At 53.2% G+C, this 21,083-nt stretch overlaps 2 protein-coding genes across 2 annotated transcripts; one reads left to right on the forward strand and one right to left on the reverse strand.

Annotated features, from left to right (window-relative positions):
• The first annotated feature begins 6,234 nt into the window (after positions 1-6,234).
• Positions 6,235-12,342, forward strand: LOC135459509 (uncharacterized). Its single transcript, XM_064735634.1, has 7 exons — positions 6,235-6,471; positions 7,327-7,566; positions 9,024-9,263; positions 9,836-10,117; positions 10,818-10,917; positions 11,021-11,067; positions 11,549-12,342. The coding sequence occupies exons 1-6, from the start codon at positions 6,468-6,470 to the stop codon at positions 11,061-11,063; spliced, it is 909 nt and encodes a 302-aa protein (XP_064591704.1). The 5' UTR covers positions 6,235-6,467; the 3' UTR covers positions 11,064-11,067; positions 11,549-12,342.
• A 70-nt stretch (positions 12,343-12,412) lies between these two features.
• Positions 12,413-20,898, reverse strand: LOC135459707 (receptor-type tyrosine-protein phosphatase mu-like). The gene is made up of 11 exons (XM_064735991.1): positions 20,878-20,898; positions 19,741-19,898; positions 19,528-19,663; positions 18,122-18,271; positions 17,852-17,951; positions 17,252-17,331; positions 16,692-16,826; positions 16,128-16,253; positions 15,543-15,700; positions 13,830-13,965; positions 12,413-12,418 (listed from the first exon to the last, which is right to left on the reverse strand). The coding sequence occupies exons 1-11, from the start codon at positions 20,896-20,898 to the stop codon at positions 12,413-12,415; spliced, it is 1,206 nt and encodes a 401-aa protein (XP_064592061.1).
• Between the last annotated feature and the right edge of the window lie 185 nt (positions 20,899-21,083).

Here is a 21,083-nt window from a genome sequence, read left to right on the forward strand (position 1 = left end):
TGGATGTGGGGGCTGTGTCAGCCTCTGTCTGCCCCCGAGCACAACAGGGACACATCTGACAGGTCCAAGGGCACAGGAGAGCCTGGGAGGAATTTAAAAAGTGGGGCCAAATGATCACCTCCCTTCCCAAATTCAGAGAAATGCTGTAAGACCCATGTTTTGTTCTCAGTGGCTTACAGTGCAACTGGAAAAACAGTGGTTTTCTCTGTGGAAACAGTGGTTGCTTTTCTTAGCTCCCCTCAGCAAGCACATGGCATCAAACACAGCTCAGAGAGCTTGGGAAGGAAAGGATGAGTCACAGAGGATAGGAATCACCCTGGTGCTTGTAAGGGGCCCTGTGGGCAGAGAAAAAGGAAGGAGGGAGCACGAGGGTTTGCCTGCAGGGCTGCTCTCCTGTGTAGTCTTTGTGTCTGAAGGGCAAACACACTGCTGGCACATGTGTGTTTAGTGGTGAGGCGAGGTGGTCAGTGCCACTAGCTTCCCCACAAGTGTCCTCAGACGGAGAATGTTAGGGCAGACACACGACATTCACACACCCAGCACTCAAGCACACCACTGCTATCAGGCAGGTGAGATACAGGAGGATCTTCTGAATGGGGTTCTAGCAAGGGTTTTATTTAGGTCCATCACTGTAGGAGTCCGGGACAGAATACAATGGATGGTCCAGGGTACAAATATGCAAAAGAGGGGGTGCAGCAAAGCATCAGGGACAATCAATTGAGGACATGGGGGAAGTACAAAGGGCAGGAGCCAAAACGGAGTGCCAGACTGGGCAGGCAGCATTACATTAACCAACGGGGAAACAGGGAGTGGGAATATTCTAGAAAAAGATCATATAGGCATAGAAGGGGTAGGGACAGTCAACAGGCCAATGGGGAATACAGAACTGGGGTAAATTAGCATAGTGCTGCAAAGCACCATGGAGGAAGCTTTCTGACCCCTAACTTATGGGGGATCCCTCCAGGGCATTCCCACTAGCCTTTTCCCAATGGGCTCACGGGCCTCCACAACTCCCCTCTCTTGTTTAACTGAAAAGGCTTCTCCCATGGACCTCTGCAGACACTTAATAAAGCACAGGAACCTAACTAGCACAACAACAATCATAATTAAAACCCAAAACAGTCCCTTGACAAGGATGAAACCCATCCTGTGAGTACCCATCTTTCAAAGAGTTTAGTAAGTTCATCAGCACTTTTCTCAGCACTTTTCTCTATGAGCTCTTCCAGCCTCAGATGTGAGGATAAGTTAAAACAGCACATCGTGGCGAAGTCTTGACAGCCATTATCCATGGGCCAGCAGTAGAAAATCTGTGGCCGCTTAGGCAGGTTGACAGTGCATTTTCTACACTGTCCATGGACAGACACAAACTGTCTTGTTGGAGGGTTGTTGCCAGGGTGACCCAGATGTTTTGGGCTGACTGTGGGACGATCCACGTGGTCACTGGTGGTAGGGTGAGGAACATCCAGAGTGTGGTGGTGAGTAGCTGGTAACTTATGGTCATGTCCTAGGAAAGATGAGTTCTTCCTGTGAGACTTAAAATGGAACTTGTAACTGGGGAAATAAGTAACTTCGTAACTTCTATTGTCTTCTTCCCACAACACCTCACTCTTTTTTCTGTTTTTATGTTAGAGGGATGTGAGTGAAGTGAAACTAATGTAGCAACTTAGGGGATAGCATAAAATAGAAGTATTATGAAAGAAAAGGAAGTTAAAAATAACAAGATGTTAAGATGGGATATAACTTATCCCATATGAAAAATCCAGTAGGCAGTTTCAGGGGGCAGGAGAAGCAGAGCTGATTTCAGAAGCTGGATCTGTGCAGCGTGTGGTTCTTTTCTTTCTTCTCTTTCTCCTTCTCCAGTCTGTATGTGTATGGTCTGTATCTTCTTTTTCTGGGTCTTCAGGAGTTCTTCTGGGTGCTGTATCCAGTGGCTCTAGAAACAGCTTGATATTTTGCCAGTGGTTTGGCTTGAAAACACAGGTGGCTGCTGAGGAAGGCAGGAGCCTCTCCTGAAATGGGAAATGTAAACTCCCTTTAAGGGGCTCCCCGGCAAAGATACGGGAGCAGGAACAACAATTCTTTATTACGGAAGAAAATTTTAAAAATAAAATAAACAATGCAGTAATAAAACCCAACACTGACAGAGTCAGAATATGACCTGACACCCTCTGGTCAGGGTGTTGGTAGACATCCCATTAAATGGTGGCTTCAGTCCTCCTGGAGTGACAGATGTAGTTCTGCTGAAGCAGTGATCCTATAGAAAGGATGTAGTCTTCCTCTGAAGATACAGCGGTGGTGTAGATGGACCTGGCCTTCCTCTGGGAATCCAGTGGAAAATGCTGCCTGCGGTTTTACAAATCTCTGATTATATCCAGATAGAAATGCTTGGCTCCTCCGTCTGGGTGGAGCTTCTCACAATGGGATGATGTAATTTTATCTCATGCAGTGGGACTCAATGGCCCATTAACAGAAGATATCTCCCCAGAGGGAGGATTGGTTGAGGAAGAGATAAAGAAAACGGCCTAATTAACAGAAGATAACTGCTTCACAGACAGGAATAGAATACACACACCCATTTCATCCCTAAAAGAGCCGAGGATCCACTTTGAGACTGATCCTGTGGACACACAGGCATATCCTCTCCGCCAAGCTATTAATTGGAAAGGGTCCATTATCCGTTTGGTTTTGGGGCCCTTGATTGGCACATGTGGCTTCTCTATGAGCTGAACTCGTATAATTTCAGAAGCACCTGACAATGGGGGGATTTAGCCCTGCAAATGAATTATTAAGACAATTTAAAAAATGAAGAGCTTCGCACAATCTTTCAATGACTGGTAAGGTTTCAACCTCCCCCATGCTGCTAATCAATGACCTGCTTGATGGTACTGTGGGCCCTCTCTACAATGGATGGTCCTCTACAATGGATTTTGCTCCTCATGGAGGTGGCAGCTCCTCCAATCCCAGAGATCACCCTATTCATAGGTACCAATTTCCAGTCCAGTAGTCACTGGGAGTGGGTGATGATGGTGACATCCTCTCCAGTGCTCACCATCACTGGAAGGTAGATCTTGTCTCTCTTATTTAACAGATTTGAATGGTGTGGGAGGTCTCACAGCTACCAAGAGGTGTAGAACAGTTACAAAAGGAAAAATGCTGAGGTCTCAACACCATTTCAGTTTGCACTGAAGTCAAGATCAGGGCCATGTGGGAGAGGCCAGACATGCTCATGAGCATTCACAATTCCCTCAGCTCCCAAGGCTACCTCCACTGCAGAATTTCCATCCCCTCAAACTGCTTCTTGCTTCAGGTCAGGACTCACATGACTCTTTTCAAGCAACTTTATTCACATTTCTATGGTACATCTAGGATCAAAGAATACCCTTCAGTAAATAGTCTTCATGCAGGCCTTCTTCTACAATTCAGGGCCCTGAAATGCAAATTAAAACATGGGAACTGCTTCCATGAGTAGCTGTCACCTAACTGAAATAATTGATGCTCAATTTGCCAGTCTGGGGCTATTTTTTTCCACTTATTTGTCAGGAGTTTCATTCTGTCTGAGGAGGTGCAGCTGGTGTGGTCCCCTACAGCATGATGTCTGCAGAGCACTCCTGCTTTCCTGGGAGTCCTGGTGCCACTTGGGTGCTGTAGGAAGCAGTGCAAACCCTCTGTGCCTGCCTGACTGCACCCTGGTAACACTGGACAAAGTTTGGAGAGCTACAGCTAAATTTGTATGGTGGAGGAACACTCACAGAGAGTTACAGTTGTTCAGTGAGAAGTGGGGCCTGGTCAGAGGGCAGAGACCCAAATGCAGATCCATGCAGAGAGGCAGCAGCACTCCTGTCTAGAATTTAATGAAAATGAATATGAAGATTTACTTCAGTCAATTGCCCAGTCTTCATGTTGCAAAACACAACCAAACATGCAGCTGGTGAGATACCCACATGCTCTAAGCCCCTTTAGCCCAATCACATGAGGGAGTGTCACTTGTCTTGGTGAGGATGGCAGGGATATGGGATGGGAGGCAGCTGCTGCTGGGAGCCAGCAGAGAACTGTGAGAGGGACAGAGCAGAGGAAATAACAAGTGTGACATCCAGAAGAAAAGCAAAGTGGCAACTCAAGTGGGATTTTGCAGCAAACAAGTGTGCCTGTGGGTGTGAGCAGATCATGTCCAGCAGAATGATAGAAATGATGATGAATGGTGCCAGCAGAGTCTGGTGCACTCCCACAGCCTGTGGATTTGTGGGAGAGAGCAGCATCCCCCAGGCTGCTGGACCCCACTGGCTGGGGTGTTTCCTCAGCAGCAGGTGGGCAGGATAACCTTGTGGATTACCCTCCTGCACTGCCCTGAGGGTGTGGGGAGGGATAAAGCACCTGGGGGATGGGGCTCATCCTGGGAGGTGCCATCTCTGCCACCTCTCTGAAGAGAGAGGGATTGGCACCCCTCCGGATGGAACTCCTTCATCCTCATGGATGCTGCTGGAGCCCAGTGACCCTCAGGCTCTGCCCCCTGGCCTTTCCACACAGGAAAATGTAAAATTCCCTCTGACTGGGATCCCAAACTGCAGTTTACTCCGAGGAGGAGCGACTATGCCTTGAACGAAGTGGTGCAGCTCAGCTGTGGTGGGAGGAATCCTCAGAAGTTTGCGCCATCTGTCCCACAGATTGAATGCATTTCCAGAGGGGCCCAGATCCAGTGGAATGAGACTCCCACCTGCAAGGGTAAGCACAGCCCTGCACCACCCTGACCCAGGGCCCTGAGCTGGTGGCAGACCCTCTGTGACCTGGTTGTGTAGATGACAGTGCAGGAATGGCAGACCTGGATACCTTTGGCTTTCCCCATGTCCTGGCACTGACAAGGCTCTTCTTGTCTCAGCACCTTGCTGTAGGCACCTGCTGGGCTCTGTGCTCCTGGGAGGGGTTCAAAGGCAGGAACAAGGCTCCAGGCACTGGGGGCTACTGTAAACCCTGTGCCTTCCAACAATGAGTGGTGTATGGCCAAGGTGGTGGGAGGGGATGGAACTCTGTGTGAAGACTGGGAAGGAATTCAATCGCTGCCAGCCTTTTCCCAAATGGAGCCTGAGTTGGGAAGCCTGTAAGACTGTAGTAGGCATGGATGGGACTGCTCTTGGGGTGGTCTGCTGCCACCAATAGCTCTGTCCTAGGCTGCAAGTGAGGGATCAAGCAAGCAGTTGAATGTGGTAACCAAAGGAAATGAGCCCCGTCCAAGTCAGAGCAAGAAATATCCAAGCAGACCACTGTGGAAAGGGATAGCAGCGGGCCTGTTGGCTAAAGGAGCAAGAAATAATAAGAAGAAGCTGAACCAAGGAGATCAAGAGAAGAAAGATAAGAGCATTCTGCAACTGGAGGGGAAACAACTGGAAAGTGCATCAGCCATTTTCACTAATAAAGTGTTGCCAACTGTTGCCAACGGTTGCTAACGGTTGCAAACGATGCTAACGGTTGACAACTTAGACTAAGACTGAGTGTGCTTGTGGTCTCTGCTTTAATGTCGTGACCGCCTCGACTGCGACAGACCACTTCCCATTCTGCTTACATGAGCTCCTTCTCCTCTCCAGAGCGATGCCAGCAGCCCCAGTGGGACTCACAGCTCCAGTTTAGGCCAAACCAGACATTTTACATGGTCAGTGAAGAGGTGACACTGAGCTGCTTTGAGAATGATGCTCCTCCCCTTGCTGTGATCAGATGTGCAAACTGGAGGAATGCTTGGCAAGTGTTGGATATTTCAGGAAAATGGCACAGGCTGGCTCAGAAACTGAGCTGCACCACAGGTAAGTTGGGAAGCAGTAGGTCTCCCCTGCTATGTGCACCTGTCAATGTAGAGGGGACCTGGACATTATGCCGTGTCTGTGGGACACTTTGGGCAAGCTCAGAGTCAAGTCCCAGCTGGGAGCAGAATCCAAGGTGGAGAGGGTTAGAAGCCTTCAGTGTGGGACAGGTATTTTCAATGCCTGCATCTCCCAGTCTATTCCTGAGTTGTGCCTCACAAGGAAGTTAGAAAGGATCCTGCCCTCAGTTTTCACCTCTCTCCCAGTGTTTGGTATCACCTCCTTGCCCAGGCACATGCTCTTCTTCTGCTTTTGGGGTACCTTGGGTTTCCTCATGGTGTGGAATGCTGACATTAACCACAGTTCATCATGGAAAAGCCTCGGTCCCTCTCCTGCCTGAGCATTCCCTCACTGAGAAGGACTCACACTTTCTCCCTGACAGCAAAATGCCCTAAACCTGAGTGGGATGCAAGACTTCAGTTTTTGGAGAATGAAACTGAATACACACAGAATGGAGAACTGACCCTGACCTGTCCCAAAGGCCTTGAGCCCTCCTTCCCTGAGGTCAAATGTGCAAAGGAATTTCAACAAGTGAGTTCTGGAAGACCAGTCTATGTGGATGCCTGGTGGGGCAGGAGCAGCACAGGTGCCTGGACACGCATTGAGGGGGATGTCCTGTGCATGGGTAAGTGAGGCTGCAGCAGCTCTCCCGTGTCTTCCCTCTGCCCTCACCCTCCCTGGGGCTCTGTTGCCTGAGCAAACTGCTGACGAGGACAACGCAGCCAGGAGACAACAGAGCAGGCAGAACCAGCCGGGCAAGCTGAAATCTCCTGCAGTGGCTCCTGAGCAGGCCAAGGCTGGGGCTCCCAGCTGGGTGCCAGGCCAGGGGCAGGATCCAAGGCTGCCAGCCAGGTGCCCATGGAGCTTCCAGTATCTTTGCTGTGCCTCCAGGTGCCACCTTGGAATGCACAGGTGTGCTTGTTCCCCTGCTGGCCCATGGATAAGGGACCTGGGGGACACCTCCTGCACCTGCAGGGGTTGGAGCAGAGGGGAATGAAGGGGGCCCTGATGATGCAGGGCTGGTTCAGCCCTTGGCACTGGGACTGGAGGCCATATGGGATGGACCTGGGGGAGGAGCAATGCCATCCATCAGGGGATGGAGATGCAGAGCTGTCCCTGGCAGAGACACAGCTGTGCCCAGTGGGGTTATGGTATACATAGCAGTGCTCAGGAGAGTAGCACAGGGAGAGTTAGGATGGGAATCTCCCTGCTTTGGGCTGTGGGAGGTGGTCAGGAGTGGCCACAGAGAGAATTGGGTGGATAGAGGCAGGGTCATTGATGAGTAATCCTTCACATTTTGCAAGCTCAAGGAAAGTCCTTCCCAACAAGGCTTGCCCTCAGGTCACACCCCAGCAGATGGATGTGTCACCTTCTCTCTCCCTTTAGTGCCAGGAGGGATTTCTCTCCCACAATTCACCCACACCCATTTCCTCATATCATCATCTCCAGCCCATCTAACACTCACTTTCGACTCCAACAGAAGGGTGCAAAAGGCCCCAGTGGGACTACAGACTCCAGCTGGCACCAGACCAGGAGAACTATAAGAAGGATGAGAAAGTGATGCTGAGCTGCCCTCAAGGTTTCCAGCCACTCTTCACTGAAATCCAATGTCAGACTCAATTACAGAGTGATTATGAAACACTTGGGAATGAAGAATTTTGGCTTGGAAGAGACTCCAGAGGTGCCTGGGCCCACATTCATTCCAGTGTGGAGTGCATCGGTAAGGGAGGGACCTGGAGCAGGATAATCCTTTGCAGGGGGAGATCCTGAGAACATCTCTGAGGGAGAACAGCATGGGAAGGTCAGGGGTTTTTCCTTGGGCACAGCACTGTGAGGATGGAGGCTGTGGAAGCAGCTCCTGCTTCCCGGCCAGGAGGAAATGTCTCCTGTTGTGCTCTCCCATGGCACCAAAGGATGGCTGCAGCCACACAGCTCAGAGGGTTTGAGGCAGGCAGGATTCCTTTGCTGCTCCCTGTGAGCTGGGATGTAGCCCAGCTGGGGACACACCCTCCTGGCTTCCCTCTCTTCTCCCCGAGGTGTCCTGATGTTTGACTGAACAGGAGCGGTTGTGCCACTGGAGAAATTCACCCAACGGTTCACATTCAGTTTCCCAGGGCACCATGACCCCAAACTCCTCCTGCTCCCCTTTCAGAGCGCTGCAGTGACCACCTGCAGTCTCTCCTTTTCCATCCAAACAGGCTGGAGTGGCAGCAGGATAAAGCTGCTGGTTGTGGTGCTCAGCTGGGCATCTCTGCTCTTCTGCCATCAGCGCTCTTTGACTGCAAAGCCTCTGCACAAGGGGCTTGGCACAGCGTTTCCCTTTGTGCCAAAGTTGCTCTGCACCTTGTGAGATCCCACATGTGCCCCTTTGGATGAAGGCAGATTTTATTTTAAACCCCTTCAGGCCTCACAAACCTTCTTGCAGAGGCTTGAAGGGCACGGGATCCTTCCAGAAGCCAGCAACCTTCTCTATAGCAATCATTGCCACAGAGCCTCCCCCTGCAGCCCTGGACAAACTGCTGGCACCAGTTGCTCAGCTACTGCCCACTGAGCCTGGGGCATGGTGAATTTGGTGAGCAGGTGGTGAGAAGAAAGAAGGGTTGTGTCAGAGAAAGGGGCAGGGGCATTGTTAAAGCAGGGGATGTGAATGCAGAAGGCACTGCTCAGCCCTGTCCCCTTGCCCAGCGGTGTGGGGCAGGAGGAGAGCAGCCAAGGCACAGAGGGAGTGAGAACAGGAGCCCCCGAGGGTAACAGGGGCCTGGCTGATTCCTGTGGCAGGGATGAGCCCTGGCTGAAGGGCCCTGCATGCCAGCAGCAGCGGTGGTGCCATGGCCCAGCAAGGGCCCCCTGGGCTGGCCTGGGTGACAGCCTGGATGAGAGGCTGGAGGGAGTCCCCTGGTGCAGGGGTGGTTGTGCTGGGAATGTCCCTGCTCCGGGCTTTGCAGGAGGGAATATGGTGCCCATGGACACAAGTGGGAATGGGGCAGGTTCATGGATGAGTGATCCTTCACAATTTCCATGCATCAGGAAAGGGCCTTCCCAACAAGGCTTGCCCTCAGGTGACATCCCAGCAGATGGATGTGTCATCTTCCCTCTCCCACCACTCACCCATACCCATCCCATCATCTCCAGCCCATCATCTCCAGCCCATCTAACACTGACTTTCACCTCTGACAGGAGGGTGCAAAAGGCCCCAGTGGGACTACAGACTCAAGCTGGCACCAGACCAGGAGAACTATGAGAAGGATGAGAAAGTGATGCTGAGCTGCCCTCAAGGTTTTCAGCCACTCTTCACTGAAATCCAATGTCAGACTCAATTCCACTCTGATTATGGGACATTTGGATATGAAGAATTCTGGCATGGGAGAGACTCCGGAGGTGCCTGGGCCCGCATTCATTCCAGTGTGGAGTGCATCGGTAAGGGAGGGACCTGGAGCAGAATATTCCTTTGCAGGGGGAGATCCTGAGAACATCTCTGAGGGGGAACAGCATGGGAAGGTCAGGGGTTTTCCTAGGGCACAGCACTGTGAGGATGGAGGCTGTGGAAGCAGCTCCTGCTTCCAGGCCAGGAGGAAATGTCTCCTCTTGTGCTCTCCCATGGCACCAAAGGATGGCTGCAGCCACACAGCTCAGAGGGTTTGAGGCAGGCAGGATCCCTTTGCTGCTCCCTGTGAGCTGGGATGTAGCCCAGCTGGGGACACACCCTCCTGGCTTCCCTCTCCTCTCCCCAAGGTGTCCTGATGTTTGACTGAACAGGAGCGGCTGTGCCACTGGAGAAATTCACCCAACGGTTCACATTCAGTTTCCCAGGGCACCATGACCCCAAACTCCTCCTGCTCCCCTTTCAGAGGGCTGCAGTGACCACCTGCAGTCTCTCCTTTTCTATCCCATTGGGCTGGGTGATGAGAAAAGTTGTCTGACTGCAACTTCCTTGCATGGCTGGGGTGGGAAGGGAATAAAGTGACCTTCTGGCAATCTTTCCTTCACAGAAGCGCTCCTGGTTGACCATGAGATTTCTAGTACCAGCATCAAACTGAAATGGACCTGCAGGTTCCCTGATGCCTGCCAGGGCATGAGAGCCATGTGCCGGCTGGCAGTGCCTTCCTCCCATCCCTGTGAGGCTGAGGAGATGAATGCAGAGCAGATGTTACATGGCCAGGAGGGAACATTCACCTGCTCCCCTTTGCAGCCCTTCACTGAGTACAGTGTCACCATTGACTTGCCTCCCAACACAACCCTGTTCTCATGGTTCTTCACAACACAGGAATCAGGTAAATGCACAGAAATATCAGAGACAAGGAACAGTCCAGAGCTGTGTCACAGGGAGGACAGATAAGGAACAGCCCAGAGCTGTATCACAGGGAGGACAGATAAGGAACAGCCCAGAGCTGTGTCACAGGGAGGACAGATGTTCCCATCACCCCTCAGCTCAGCCTGATCATATTCTCTGTGCAGTGATGTGCCTGGGATCAGAGCTGCTTGGATCCTGTGCAGAGCCCTGTGGGGAAGGGGCTGGGAGAGCCCTGAGCAGGGCACAGCCCCTTCTCATTGTCCCACTCCACCTGGCAGTGTTGTGCTTCCCACTGTTGCAGCACACACAGCCTTTGCAGGGGACAAAGCCCTCATAGGGAGTCCCTTTGCAGCCTGTCCCTTGGCCAGGGGCTGCTGCAGCCTCCTGTGGCCTCAGCCCCTGCCCATGGCCCTTTGTGTGACCCCATGGTCTGTGCTTGCAGTGCCGGACAAACCGGAGCAGCTGTGGCTGGATCCCGACAGGGGCTCTCTCAGGTGGAGTGCACTGTTCAGTCTCACATGGAACAGAGCAAGATCCCCATGGGGTGATCCTCTCTCCCAGAAGAAACCTCAGCCAGGACACAGGCGTACACACTTGCACATACCCTTTGCCATTCTTGGGGCCATTGCCAGCAGGAGACCAGGCTGTGGCACTCACCCTTGCCTCTGTTTTTGTTGCAGGGCAGACTGTGGGCCAGTGGCATTGGATTGTGATTGGACTGGTTGTGCTGTTGGTAGACCGCCTTGTGGTTGCAGTTATCCTGTGGCTTGTGCACTCCAGGTGAGTGGGGAGGGGACAAGTTCAGCAGGTACAAAGGCCACAGGGTCAGCAGCTTCATACACAATGCCAGTTTCTCACCCAGCACTCCCCTTTGCCTTTCCAGGAAAAGGAAGTACTTGATGTACAAAAATAAGGACGATAATTAAAAAGGTAGGAAAATGCAATTCTGCAGTCATCCATGGCAGAGGCACTATCAGGGTGTGGGGCAGGTGGGATGAGAGCAGCAATCTCCCAGGAGAACCTGAGTTCCAGCAGAAGCAGCAGTTCGTACACTGCACTGATACATCTCCTGATTTGCTTTAGCTGGGGATGATCAGGATGGCTCTGCCCACTGAGCCCCACATGGAGGCAGAGCCTGGTCCCAGGCAATGCTCCCTGCCAGCAGCAGGGACAGGGAGAGCAGAGACAGCATCCCGAAGGCTCAGGGCTTTGAGTGACTCATGTCTGTGGCATCCCTGCCATAGATCTGCAGGGAGGATCTCAGGAGGGCCAGGCTGAGGGGCTGCTGCTCTCACCTCAGCATTGACAGCAGCTCCAGGGCCCTGTGTTTGGGATGGAAGAGCTGGGCTGTGGCAGGCACTGCCGTGTGCTCCAGCCTGTCTCTGACACTGGGTGCCCTTTTTCTCCACAGGTAAAGGTGGCTAGGCTGGAGATCAGGCACTTCAGCCCCAGCCAAGACCATGGAGACATCCAGAGCAGTGCAGAAAATGGGAAGGATAACCCCTGCCCAGTGCTGATGGCTGTCATGTCCCCTGGCTCTCCTGTGACTGTGACCAGCATGGGGCTCTCATGAAATTCATGCTATTCAGCAGGGCAGGAGGAAAACCCAAGGCCCAGGAGAACTGAGCTTTTTCATTCCTCAGCCCCTTCAACTCCCAGGGTTTGCTTACTGCTTTTGCAAGGCCTCTAAATAGGTCTTTCTGTAACCCTTTTATTTAGGCTTTGCTTTCATTTTTGCATTCCTGGAGGGAGGACTTGTATGCTGGATTTCCCAGTCCCAGACTCACACAGGCTCAGGTTGATGGCATTCTCCTGCTGTCCTCTGGGTTCCCAACCCTTCTGCCCTCTCTGCTGGTATTCAGCCAAACCCAGGACTTTGCTTGGCCTGGTTGGACTGCTTTGTGACTCAGCCTGCTCCGTCTGGTCAAGAAATAAAGGCTTATGGATTGGAGAGGCTGCCTGTCCCACACAGCTTCTGCCTGCTCCTCTCATTGCCCCTGTGGAGTGATATTCCCCTGCAGGGAGCTGAAACTGTGCCTTGTTGGGGGGAGCCATGAGCAGGACTGCTGTGATCCTGTATTCCCCTGGTGCTGCCTGACAGTTTTTCTGACCTACTGAGCTGAGCTGGACAGCTCTAATGTGAGTTTGGAGCAGATGTGTGGTGGGAATCCATCAGCAGTGATGGCTCTCCACACACATTTTGGCCAAGAGTGTATTCTGTGCCCATGCTGTGGTATCTCTGTGCCTTCAGCTCCCTTGTTGCCCCTGTGCCAGGTCAAACCTGGAAGAAAAGCAAAGATCAAGGGTCACCACCACCACAGCCTTTATTGGTGAGACACAGGACAGAAAGCCATGGGGTCACTCCTGCTTCTGAAGTCTCCTGCCTTTGTTTCTGCAGTGCTGCTTGAAGCACATCCAGGATATTCCCGTTGAGACACCATAACATGGGATTGCCATGGTGCAGCCACAGGCTGATGGGGAGCCTCTGTGAAGCTGGTAGGGCTGTGGCACTTGGAGAAGCACCGGGAAGATGCAGCCCCAGGAAGAGACTGTGTGGGGTTTGAAGGACCAGTTCAGCCCTGCAGGACCATGGGTTGTCCCACTCTTGGCTCTTGCTGACTTTGGGCTTCATGCTTCTCCCACGGCTGGACAGATATCCTGTGCTCCTGAGCACCATGGATCTTACAGCAGTGTGGGACTTCTCTGAGCAAACACAATGTGGGTGCTGGTGCTACCCCACTGTCCTGGGGGCTACCTGAGGGGACAAGGGAACCTGCTTGGGACAGCTGTGCTCTTCATCCTTGGCAAGGAAGCACAGCTGAAGTCCTGGTGTCTCTGCTCTGGTCTTCATGCTCAGGTGTGATTCCAGATAAGTTCCTGCACAAATGCTGGGCAGAGGACAGGTTCCCATTTCAATACTTGGCCAAAATTTGGAGACAGTCTAGCCTGTGTTCTCCAGCCATGGAGGACCCTTTTTGGGTGGTTTTTCAGGGCAGTGAAGCACCTGGGGGTCATGCACATCCCTTTTTTTTCCCTCTTGCTTCCACCGCTACTAATGAAGGGCTGTCCAGGGAGTCAAAGTCCCATCCAGAGACAGGCTGCGGTCATGCCCCTATTTGAAATTCCCATAGGTTTCAAATGAATTCAAATAACTGAGGGCTAGTTCATAGCAGAGCCCATACTGTTCCTGTGGATAAAAGGATGCACTTGAGGCTCCAGTGGACCAACACCTGCAGTGGCATGCCAGCATTGGTCTCCAACAGCTTCCTGACACAGAGCATGCCACACACAGGTGCACTCCACCCTCCTCCTACCAGCTGGAATCCACAATCCCTGCTGAGGAATCCAGGCATGTGCTCCAGGAGCTGGAAGGATGGGCTACACCAGCACTGGAACCAGCTGGTTTTGGCAGGAGAGCCAACATCCATGACACCAAGTGTTAAGCAACCAGGCGGACCAGAAAGGGCCCACTCATCATGCAGAATGCTTTGGTGCCCCCTCAGTTCTGCAGAACCTGACACTGAGGGAGTGGGTGTGTCCAGCAGCAGAAACTGGAGCTTTCAAAGATCTCATTGGCACCTGGCCTCAGGATGATCTGAGCACAGAGGGGCCAGGGCAGCTACTGGGGCCATGCTAGATATGGCTCTTGTTGTGCTGCTGCCATCCCAGCTGGGTTAGAAGTCAGCACCTACCACATTTTTAATGAACTGTCTGCGCCTCCTCTTCAGCATCCTCACAGCCTGGGACACATCCACCATGCCCTCGCTTTGGATCTGCTCACACAGGAAACCTGCAGCACAGAAGATCCCACTCCGGCTGGCTCCATCCCTGTGGAGGAGGGCAAGGGGAGCTTCATTTGCTCTGGGACGGCAGGTGGCAGGGCTGAGCCTCAGAGCTGTGCCCCTAGACCCCCACACTCTCAGGATTATCTCGGGCACACATCCCACATCCACGGTGCCACTGTTGGCCGGAGCCCTGGCTAGCTTGGTGAAGTTCCAGTGCAGTGACAAGTGTGGGGAACAGACCTGGTAGGGTGTTGCTAAAGTCAGAACCTCAGAGCCTACTGCTCTGCAAAGTTGCTCTATGGCGACGCAGTAAGGACTGGATAAAGAAGGCAGGTCAGGCTCTTTTGTGGTGACATTCAACTGGTTTATTGGTGAGAAAACATGGAAGATAACCAGGAGAAATACCCACTGTTGGGGAAGATGAAACAGGAATGACTCATAAATATAATTGCCTGGCAAAAGTTTTGGAGAATATAGAAACTATAAGCAAGATTGAAATGAAAGTAAGCTTTGAGATCCCTTAGTTACTGAACAACTGGAAAACAATGGTGCGCTGGCTGAAGGTAATCCCCTTTTGATGAAACAACACCCTCTGCTTACAGACAGGTCCAAGATTCAGAGCAGACCTTGCCAGCTTGGCAGAAGGGGTCCAAAGAGGAGTTTTTAGGGTTTAAAATGTAACACAATATGGTAATGTAATGATTCTTATAGGCTGTATATAAATGCCATAGGATTTGTATATTGTACTAGATCAGTTAGTGAGAATCAGAATATTCAACACAGAAGAAGATTTATTGTATTGTAACAGGAACCTCGCTCTCTTACCCTTTTTACGCTCTTACATTTTTTACTCCCTTATGCTCCTACCCTTTCATCCTCTCTACCCCTCTCTTCTCTTTACTGCTCTGAGCTGTGGCTGGCAGCTCCCAGCAGGGCCCTGCACCCAGGCCCTTTGCAACAAACCACAGGTTCCATGACCTGGCTGCAGAGATCTCTCGTCTCCATCCATCCCGACCGTCCCGTCTGCAACACTCCTATAGACCACAACGGAGAGGCTCCCACACAACAAGAGTCCTGAGCACCCTCTGCACACAGGTTTTTCAACTATCAAAACACCAGGAGGTGGATGCAATAGAATAAGCAATAGGGTAACTCTTCGGGTGTGGTTTCAGGAGAAAAACTAATCAGGGTTTAGAGGAGAGAGACTCTAACAGGGGATTGGTTCAAGTGGCAAAGAACATTCTAGAACAAAGGGCAGGGTTTACCATGATGGACAAGGCAGAAAGGGCAGGGTTGACTTTACAGACAAGGAAGGGTCTGGAACAAAGGGAGGAGGCAACTTGAGGGACACTTAAATAGGAAGGCATTTTCAGGGAAGAATCATATAGGTTAAAATGGGGGATAACTGAACATACCACTTAACAATGGAACAATCAACTTAATGAAATTAGTATGCACCGCAACACCAACCAGCCTCTACAGGGAAGCCTTTGTCCCTCAGCCTAGCTGAATTCATATCCACACATCCACCCCAGATGGAGCTGTCCCCAGTGTCACTGACACAGCCTGAGCTGTGTCCAGCTCTGTGCCATGGCTGCTCCTCCAGCAGACATCACTCACCAGCAGGTGACAAGGATGTGTCCATCCTGGCTCTGCCGATGGTGTGTCTCCACCTTCCCCAGCAGGCTGATGATGGTGTCAGGGTTGGGGGGAAGGTGCTGCTGCATGGGCCAGTCTGTCAGTTGATGTAACTGGATTTCCACTGCAGATTTCTTGGGCTAGTGGGGAAGAAAGACGGGGGCTGGGCAGAGCATAGACCTACTGGCTTCATGGAGGGAAGGGGAGGGACAGTGCATGCCAGCCCTGCCTCAGCCACGCACACTGGATCAAGGGAGCAGCCCCACAATGGGACATGCCACTCCAGACTTTGCTCTTCTTCACCAAGTGCTCTGAGAGCAACAGAGCACAAGAGAAGAGCTGAGCTCCAGGTGCAGCTCAGACCTACACCAGTCCTGTGTCCAGCTGCCTGCAATAGTTCCCCTTTCGTGAACCAATGAGATGTACAAACTCCATCCACAGCTGCTGTCCTCCAGTTGGAAATGCACACAGAACCACCTCTGAGTTCTACCTCTGCCTGCAGCCTCACTTCCTTGGGAGTAACCTCTCTGACAAGGCAAAACACACTGCTCTGAGCAAAGGGCCCACCTGCTGCCTGTTGCTGAGGACAAGTGTCCAGGTTGTGAAGCCAGCCCCAGGCTCCTCTGAGATCAGCTGCACATGGAAGCGGCCGTAGTCATCTTCACCCTGGCTGGGCCAGAACTGCACGTACGTCTGGGGGAGGGCAAGAGGGGCCTGATCACACATGGCCCCGCCTGCACGCAGGGCAGAGCTCGGCCCCTCACATGGGGGGCTCACAGCAGCCCCTCTTCCCAAGGCCACATGCACGTGGCTCTGCCAGACACCTGCTGGGCACCAACCCAGTGCTGCAGCCAGAGAATAACACTCCATCACACAGGACACCGGGGTAGGGGTCAACAAAACCCGAGGGATGCTCATTTGCAGTGAGACCGAGGACAGCCCCCTGCTGTGGAGCTGTGGAGCTGGGACTGTCCAGGGCTCTGCCACGTGGAGCACCCAGGCTTGCAGTAGGTCCTGGTGCAAGCTGGGCTCTCATGCTAAGATCCTTGCAGGGGCAAAGGCAGAAATCACACTGCTCGCCCCCACAGGGAACCAGGACAGGGGAGAGCTGTCAGAGCTTGGGCTGCTGACCTTGTCCAGCTCCTGGAGTTCATTCAGCACAACTACTGATGTGCAAGTGTAATCCCAGACCAGAGCCCAGAAATCCACCAGCGTGGTGGGGAAAGGCAGCTGCGTGATGATGATTCTCTCCTCCTCGGTGTATGTCTGCAAAAGACACGACGATGTGTGTGTGGGGAGAGTCCCACAATGCCCGAGTCCCACAATGCCCGAGAGCCCTTCCCGCAGCGAGATGGCTCCCTACCGCCCTGCTGACATGGAGAAGACCCAGCCGGCCCAGCCCTGCTCAGAGCAGCTCATGTTAGCGCTCCGCTGCCCTCTCAGCTCATCGCAGCCGGGCTCAGCTCGCAGCAGGCTGGGCTGGCACACGCTGCTGCGCAGGCAGGCTCCGCCGATCGCGGTCGCGGGGGCCATCTCCTGGCAGCAGGGCCGGCAGGCACCGAGCAGCAGCCCGAGGGCCGAGACACCTCCCCCGGCCGGGGGCCCTGCCCTGGCCCGGAGCAGGGCTGCGCAGGAGGGACCCGGCTGCCCCGAGCAGCTCCCGCTCCCGCGTAAGGCGGCCGGAGCCTTACGCTGGCAAAGACGGCGTTGATGTAAGCTGGCGAGCCGTCTGCGTTCACCGAGGACATCAGGATGGGCCGGCAGGAGTCCGCTGCGGAGGCAAGGAGCACACAGGGGGAAATGATGGATCGTTCCCTCCCTACACACAGGCAGGGGGCTTTCCCTGCAACAGGCACAGCCAACAGAGCTCCCTGCAGCATGGGCTGGACAGGATTGAACGGACAGGTACCACCACACCCACGGCTGTGACAGCTCAGGCCACCCTGACGAGGGATGCCGAATCCCCTGTGTCTGGGGGCACAGCACATCCACCCTCCTCATTGCTCCCTGATGTGCCTCATCTGAGCTTCTCCACTGGGAAAGTTTGACCAGGGACATATTTATCCCAGGTGTACCTCATGTACCTCCAACAGGCTCAGAAGGAATCAGCCTAATCTGTATTTATTATCTCCTAAGCAGAATACAACAACTGGACCCTGAGCCCAACCTGTCAGTGTCATGTGCCAGGGAGGGAAGCAGCAGGAAAGCATCGTTCCCCCCATGCTGCTGTCAGTTTGAGGACAGTGGCTCTGGCTTTAGAGCAAGAGGCTGCCCAGCCCTGCCGGTGTTACCTGGCAAGATCCCTGGCTTGCGGTTCTTGGCTTGGTTTCTGGGTTTCTCTGCTTCTCTGCATGGCAGGAGCTGGAACAACTCAGAAAATCTCTGCAGGGCCTGTAGAGATGATTCACCCATATCAGTCCTGCTTGTTAGCAACTCACCTTCTTGGGCCACTGCAGAGACATGATCCCCCACCTCCATCCCACTGCTGGGGTGGGGAGCAGGAGGGGACTGGCATCACCGCTGAGCCCCCACAGCACCAGTGCACTGTCCCCTGGTGGTACCTTGAACTCCTTCTCCAGGGCGCTGTTGCAGCCTGAGGTCTCATGGTCCCGCAGGGAGTGCACGCAGCTGGCGATGCTCTCCACGGGCACCCTGGTGCTGCCGGAGAGCAAACCTTCCAGCAGCGCCTCGTACAGGAAGCTGTACTGCTCCTGCGGGAGGACACGCCTCAGCTGCACGGTCTGGAGCCAGTCCAGGAGGAACCCTGGAGCTCCAGATCACCAGCTGTCTTCAAACTGTGCCACAAGCTTCATCCTTCACCTTCCTGCTGCAGATCCCTGAGGCCAGACACTTCTCATTGCAGGCAGCCCTGCTTGGGGACACTGCCAGCAACTCCAGCAACCCAGACAAGATCATCTTCCTGAGGTTTAGTGCTCCCTCTCAGACCAGACCCCTGCTGTGGGGAAGGCAGCCCAGGAAACCTGCACACTAGTTAGACCTTGTACAAGAGGCTGCTTGGTCCAGCCCAAGCTGGTTTTCTCTGAAGTGGCCCAGCACTAAGCAGACCATGGGGACATAGTCCCTAGGCCAGGACACTGCTGCCCAGGAGCTGCCAGGTGGGGAGACTTCCTGAAAGCTGGAGGCACTGGTGGACTCTCGTTCATCATCCTTGCCTACAAGACAGCCCTTCTGTGTCAGGGTGACTGATACCTACAAATGCTGCTGATACCTCAGAGAGTCTCAGGGAAATGCAGATTCTAGCTACTTGTGGACATAGCATTGAGAAAAGATCCTTCAGTGTCCATCACCTGGTGGCCCTAGTCCCTGTGGCTAGATCAGGAGCAGCATGGCTAATGTGGCTTTGCATGCCACATCTCTGGGAAGGGTGGTGTTGACAGCAAAGGGTTAAAAGCAGCAGAATGGTTTTTCATTCAGAAGGAGCATGGTGGATTGTCTTAAGTGGCCTTACAGCTGGGAGCACCAAGGTCTGGAAAATGACAGTGTGAGAAATCCTATAGGTTGTGTATAAACAGCCTACTGCTGTTGAACCTCTCTCTGCTTTGTGGAGTACAATCCATACAGAGGGAATGTTGGTGTTTACAGAGACCTGGAGCCCATTGCCATGAACATGGCTGAGCTCCTTGTTTTGGGACACATCAAAGACCAAAGGTCACAAAGACACAGAGGAGATCAGAGCCCAGCTGGTAAACTACAGGTGCACAGGCCTTTGTTAAATGGGTGAAAAGAGCAGCCCCATTGTCCCCCAGGATGGACTGAGCCCGATGGTGCTGGTGTTCCCACTTATGTGTTTCCTCCTGGCATCCTCCAGCTAGCGAGGTAATGAAATAAATTCACTCTTGGCATTTCAGCCATAGTTTTGTGGCTATTCTGGCCACTCGCCTGTGTCGACTCCCACAGGTGGGCATTGGATCTGCAGCCCGAGGTGTGCAGAGAGCAAATTCCTCACCTTGGTCTGCACCACGCTGACCCGCTGCTCCCGCAGCTGCTGCACACAGCGGAACACATCCACCTTGCCCTCAGCCTTGCCCATCTTCAAGAGGAAGTCCAGGGCGATGAAGGTGCCTGTGCGCCCGATGCCGGCGCTGAGGACACGGAGCAGCGCGGTCAGCGCTGCCCCCGCTGGCCGTGCCCCAGCACCCAGAGAGCCCCAGCGCGGTACCTGCAGTGCACCAGCACGGGGCCTGCAGGTGCTTCCAGCACCCTCTTGTTCACCACCTCCACCAAGCACAGCAGCTGCGACGGGTTTCTGGGCACCCCGTGGTCCGGCCACAGCAGGTAGTGAAACTGCTCCACTGCTCTTGGCAGAGCACAGCCTGCCTGCAGAAAGGGAGACACAGCTGGAACAGGGAGCTGCAAGCCACCAGGAAACTCGTGTCGAGTGATTGCCTGCCAGCCAGGAGGCAGCAGTGGAGAAAACCACTTGAGAGGGGCACCAGCACAGAGTGCTCCCTCCAGCACCACACCATAAGGACTGCTCCACTACAGCTCCTCAGATACTAAAGGGCAGATTCACCCATGCCACAGCCATACCATTCATTTTGTCCTCTGCTTCACCGTGAGCAGTGAACGCAAAGCAGGAAAAGCAGCTCGTGCCCCAGAGAGGAATGATACAAATCACAGCTTAGGGTATTCCCACAGTCATCAAAAAGCCCTGGCTCGCCCAGAAAAGATGTACCCTAAGGCTGTTACTACACTCATGTGAATGTAGTCACTTGTTACCAGCCATTGCGATTTTCCCTAAACACCACATTCACTTGCCACAAACTAATGCTACATCTCACCATTGGGTGCTCTTGGAACTTTACATTTCAGCTGCATATTGCTATGAGCAAGACAAGAAAGGACAGAAATATGCATAACTGCAATTTCTTCATTTTCTGCCCTTTATCTGAGGTGTGACTTCTGCAATAGCACACATCTTGGCAAGTGACCTTCTGTAGGTTATCTTAAACCATAAACTATGTGTCCAGGTTTAGGGCTGTAAGTGACCAAGGAGCTTCAGTGTGGACCTTCTGCAGATTGATTCAGGTGACAGGCAGGCACCTGTCCCACCATCCTGGATGTGCAGAGATTCCATTCCATAGCCTTTATCTGCTTTTATACCCTTTGTAGTCACCTCACCCAAGCCATCAAGAATCTAAAATATTCCCATGTGCAACGTCAGTCCAGACTGCTCTGGGGTGACCACTGGAGCTGACTGACTGCCCTTGCCTGGCACCGAAACCTGGGACTGATGGCCTGGCATGGATTCCATTTATAGCAACCTGCTGACACTGCACCTTTTTGTGCTGGATACCAGGCTCCCCACAGGGCCCATGTTAGACAGCTCCCACCAGCTGCTGGAATCCAAACACATCCTGCATTCCCACCTCAGCTCCATGTCGGACGAGAGCCCAGCCATGAACCAGAACACCTCACAAGTCCTTCTGAAATCTGTGCTGGGAGAGGAGGCAGCCCAGCTATCGTTAATAGCAGGTCCTGACAGAAGACCTAAAAACTGTG

This window comes from Zonotrichia leucophrys, chromosome Z, assembly GCF_028769735.1.
Source record: "Zonotrichia leucophrys gambelii isolate GWCS_2022_RI chromosome Z, RI_Zleu_2.0, whole genome shotgun sequence".
Classification (NCBI taxonomy): Eukaryota; Metazoa; Chordata; class Aves; order Passeriformes; family Passerellidae; genus Zonotrichia; species Zonotrichia leucophrys.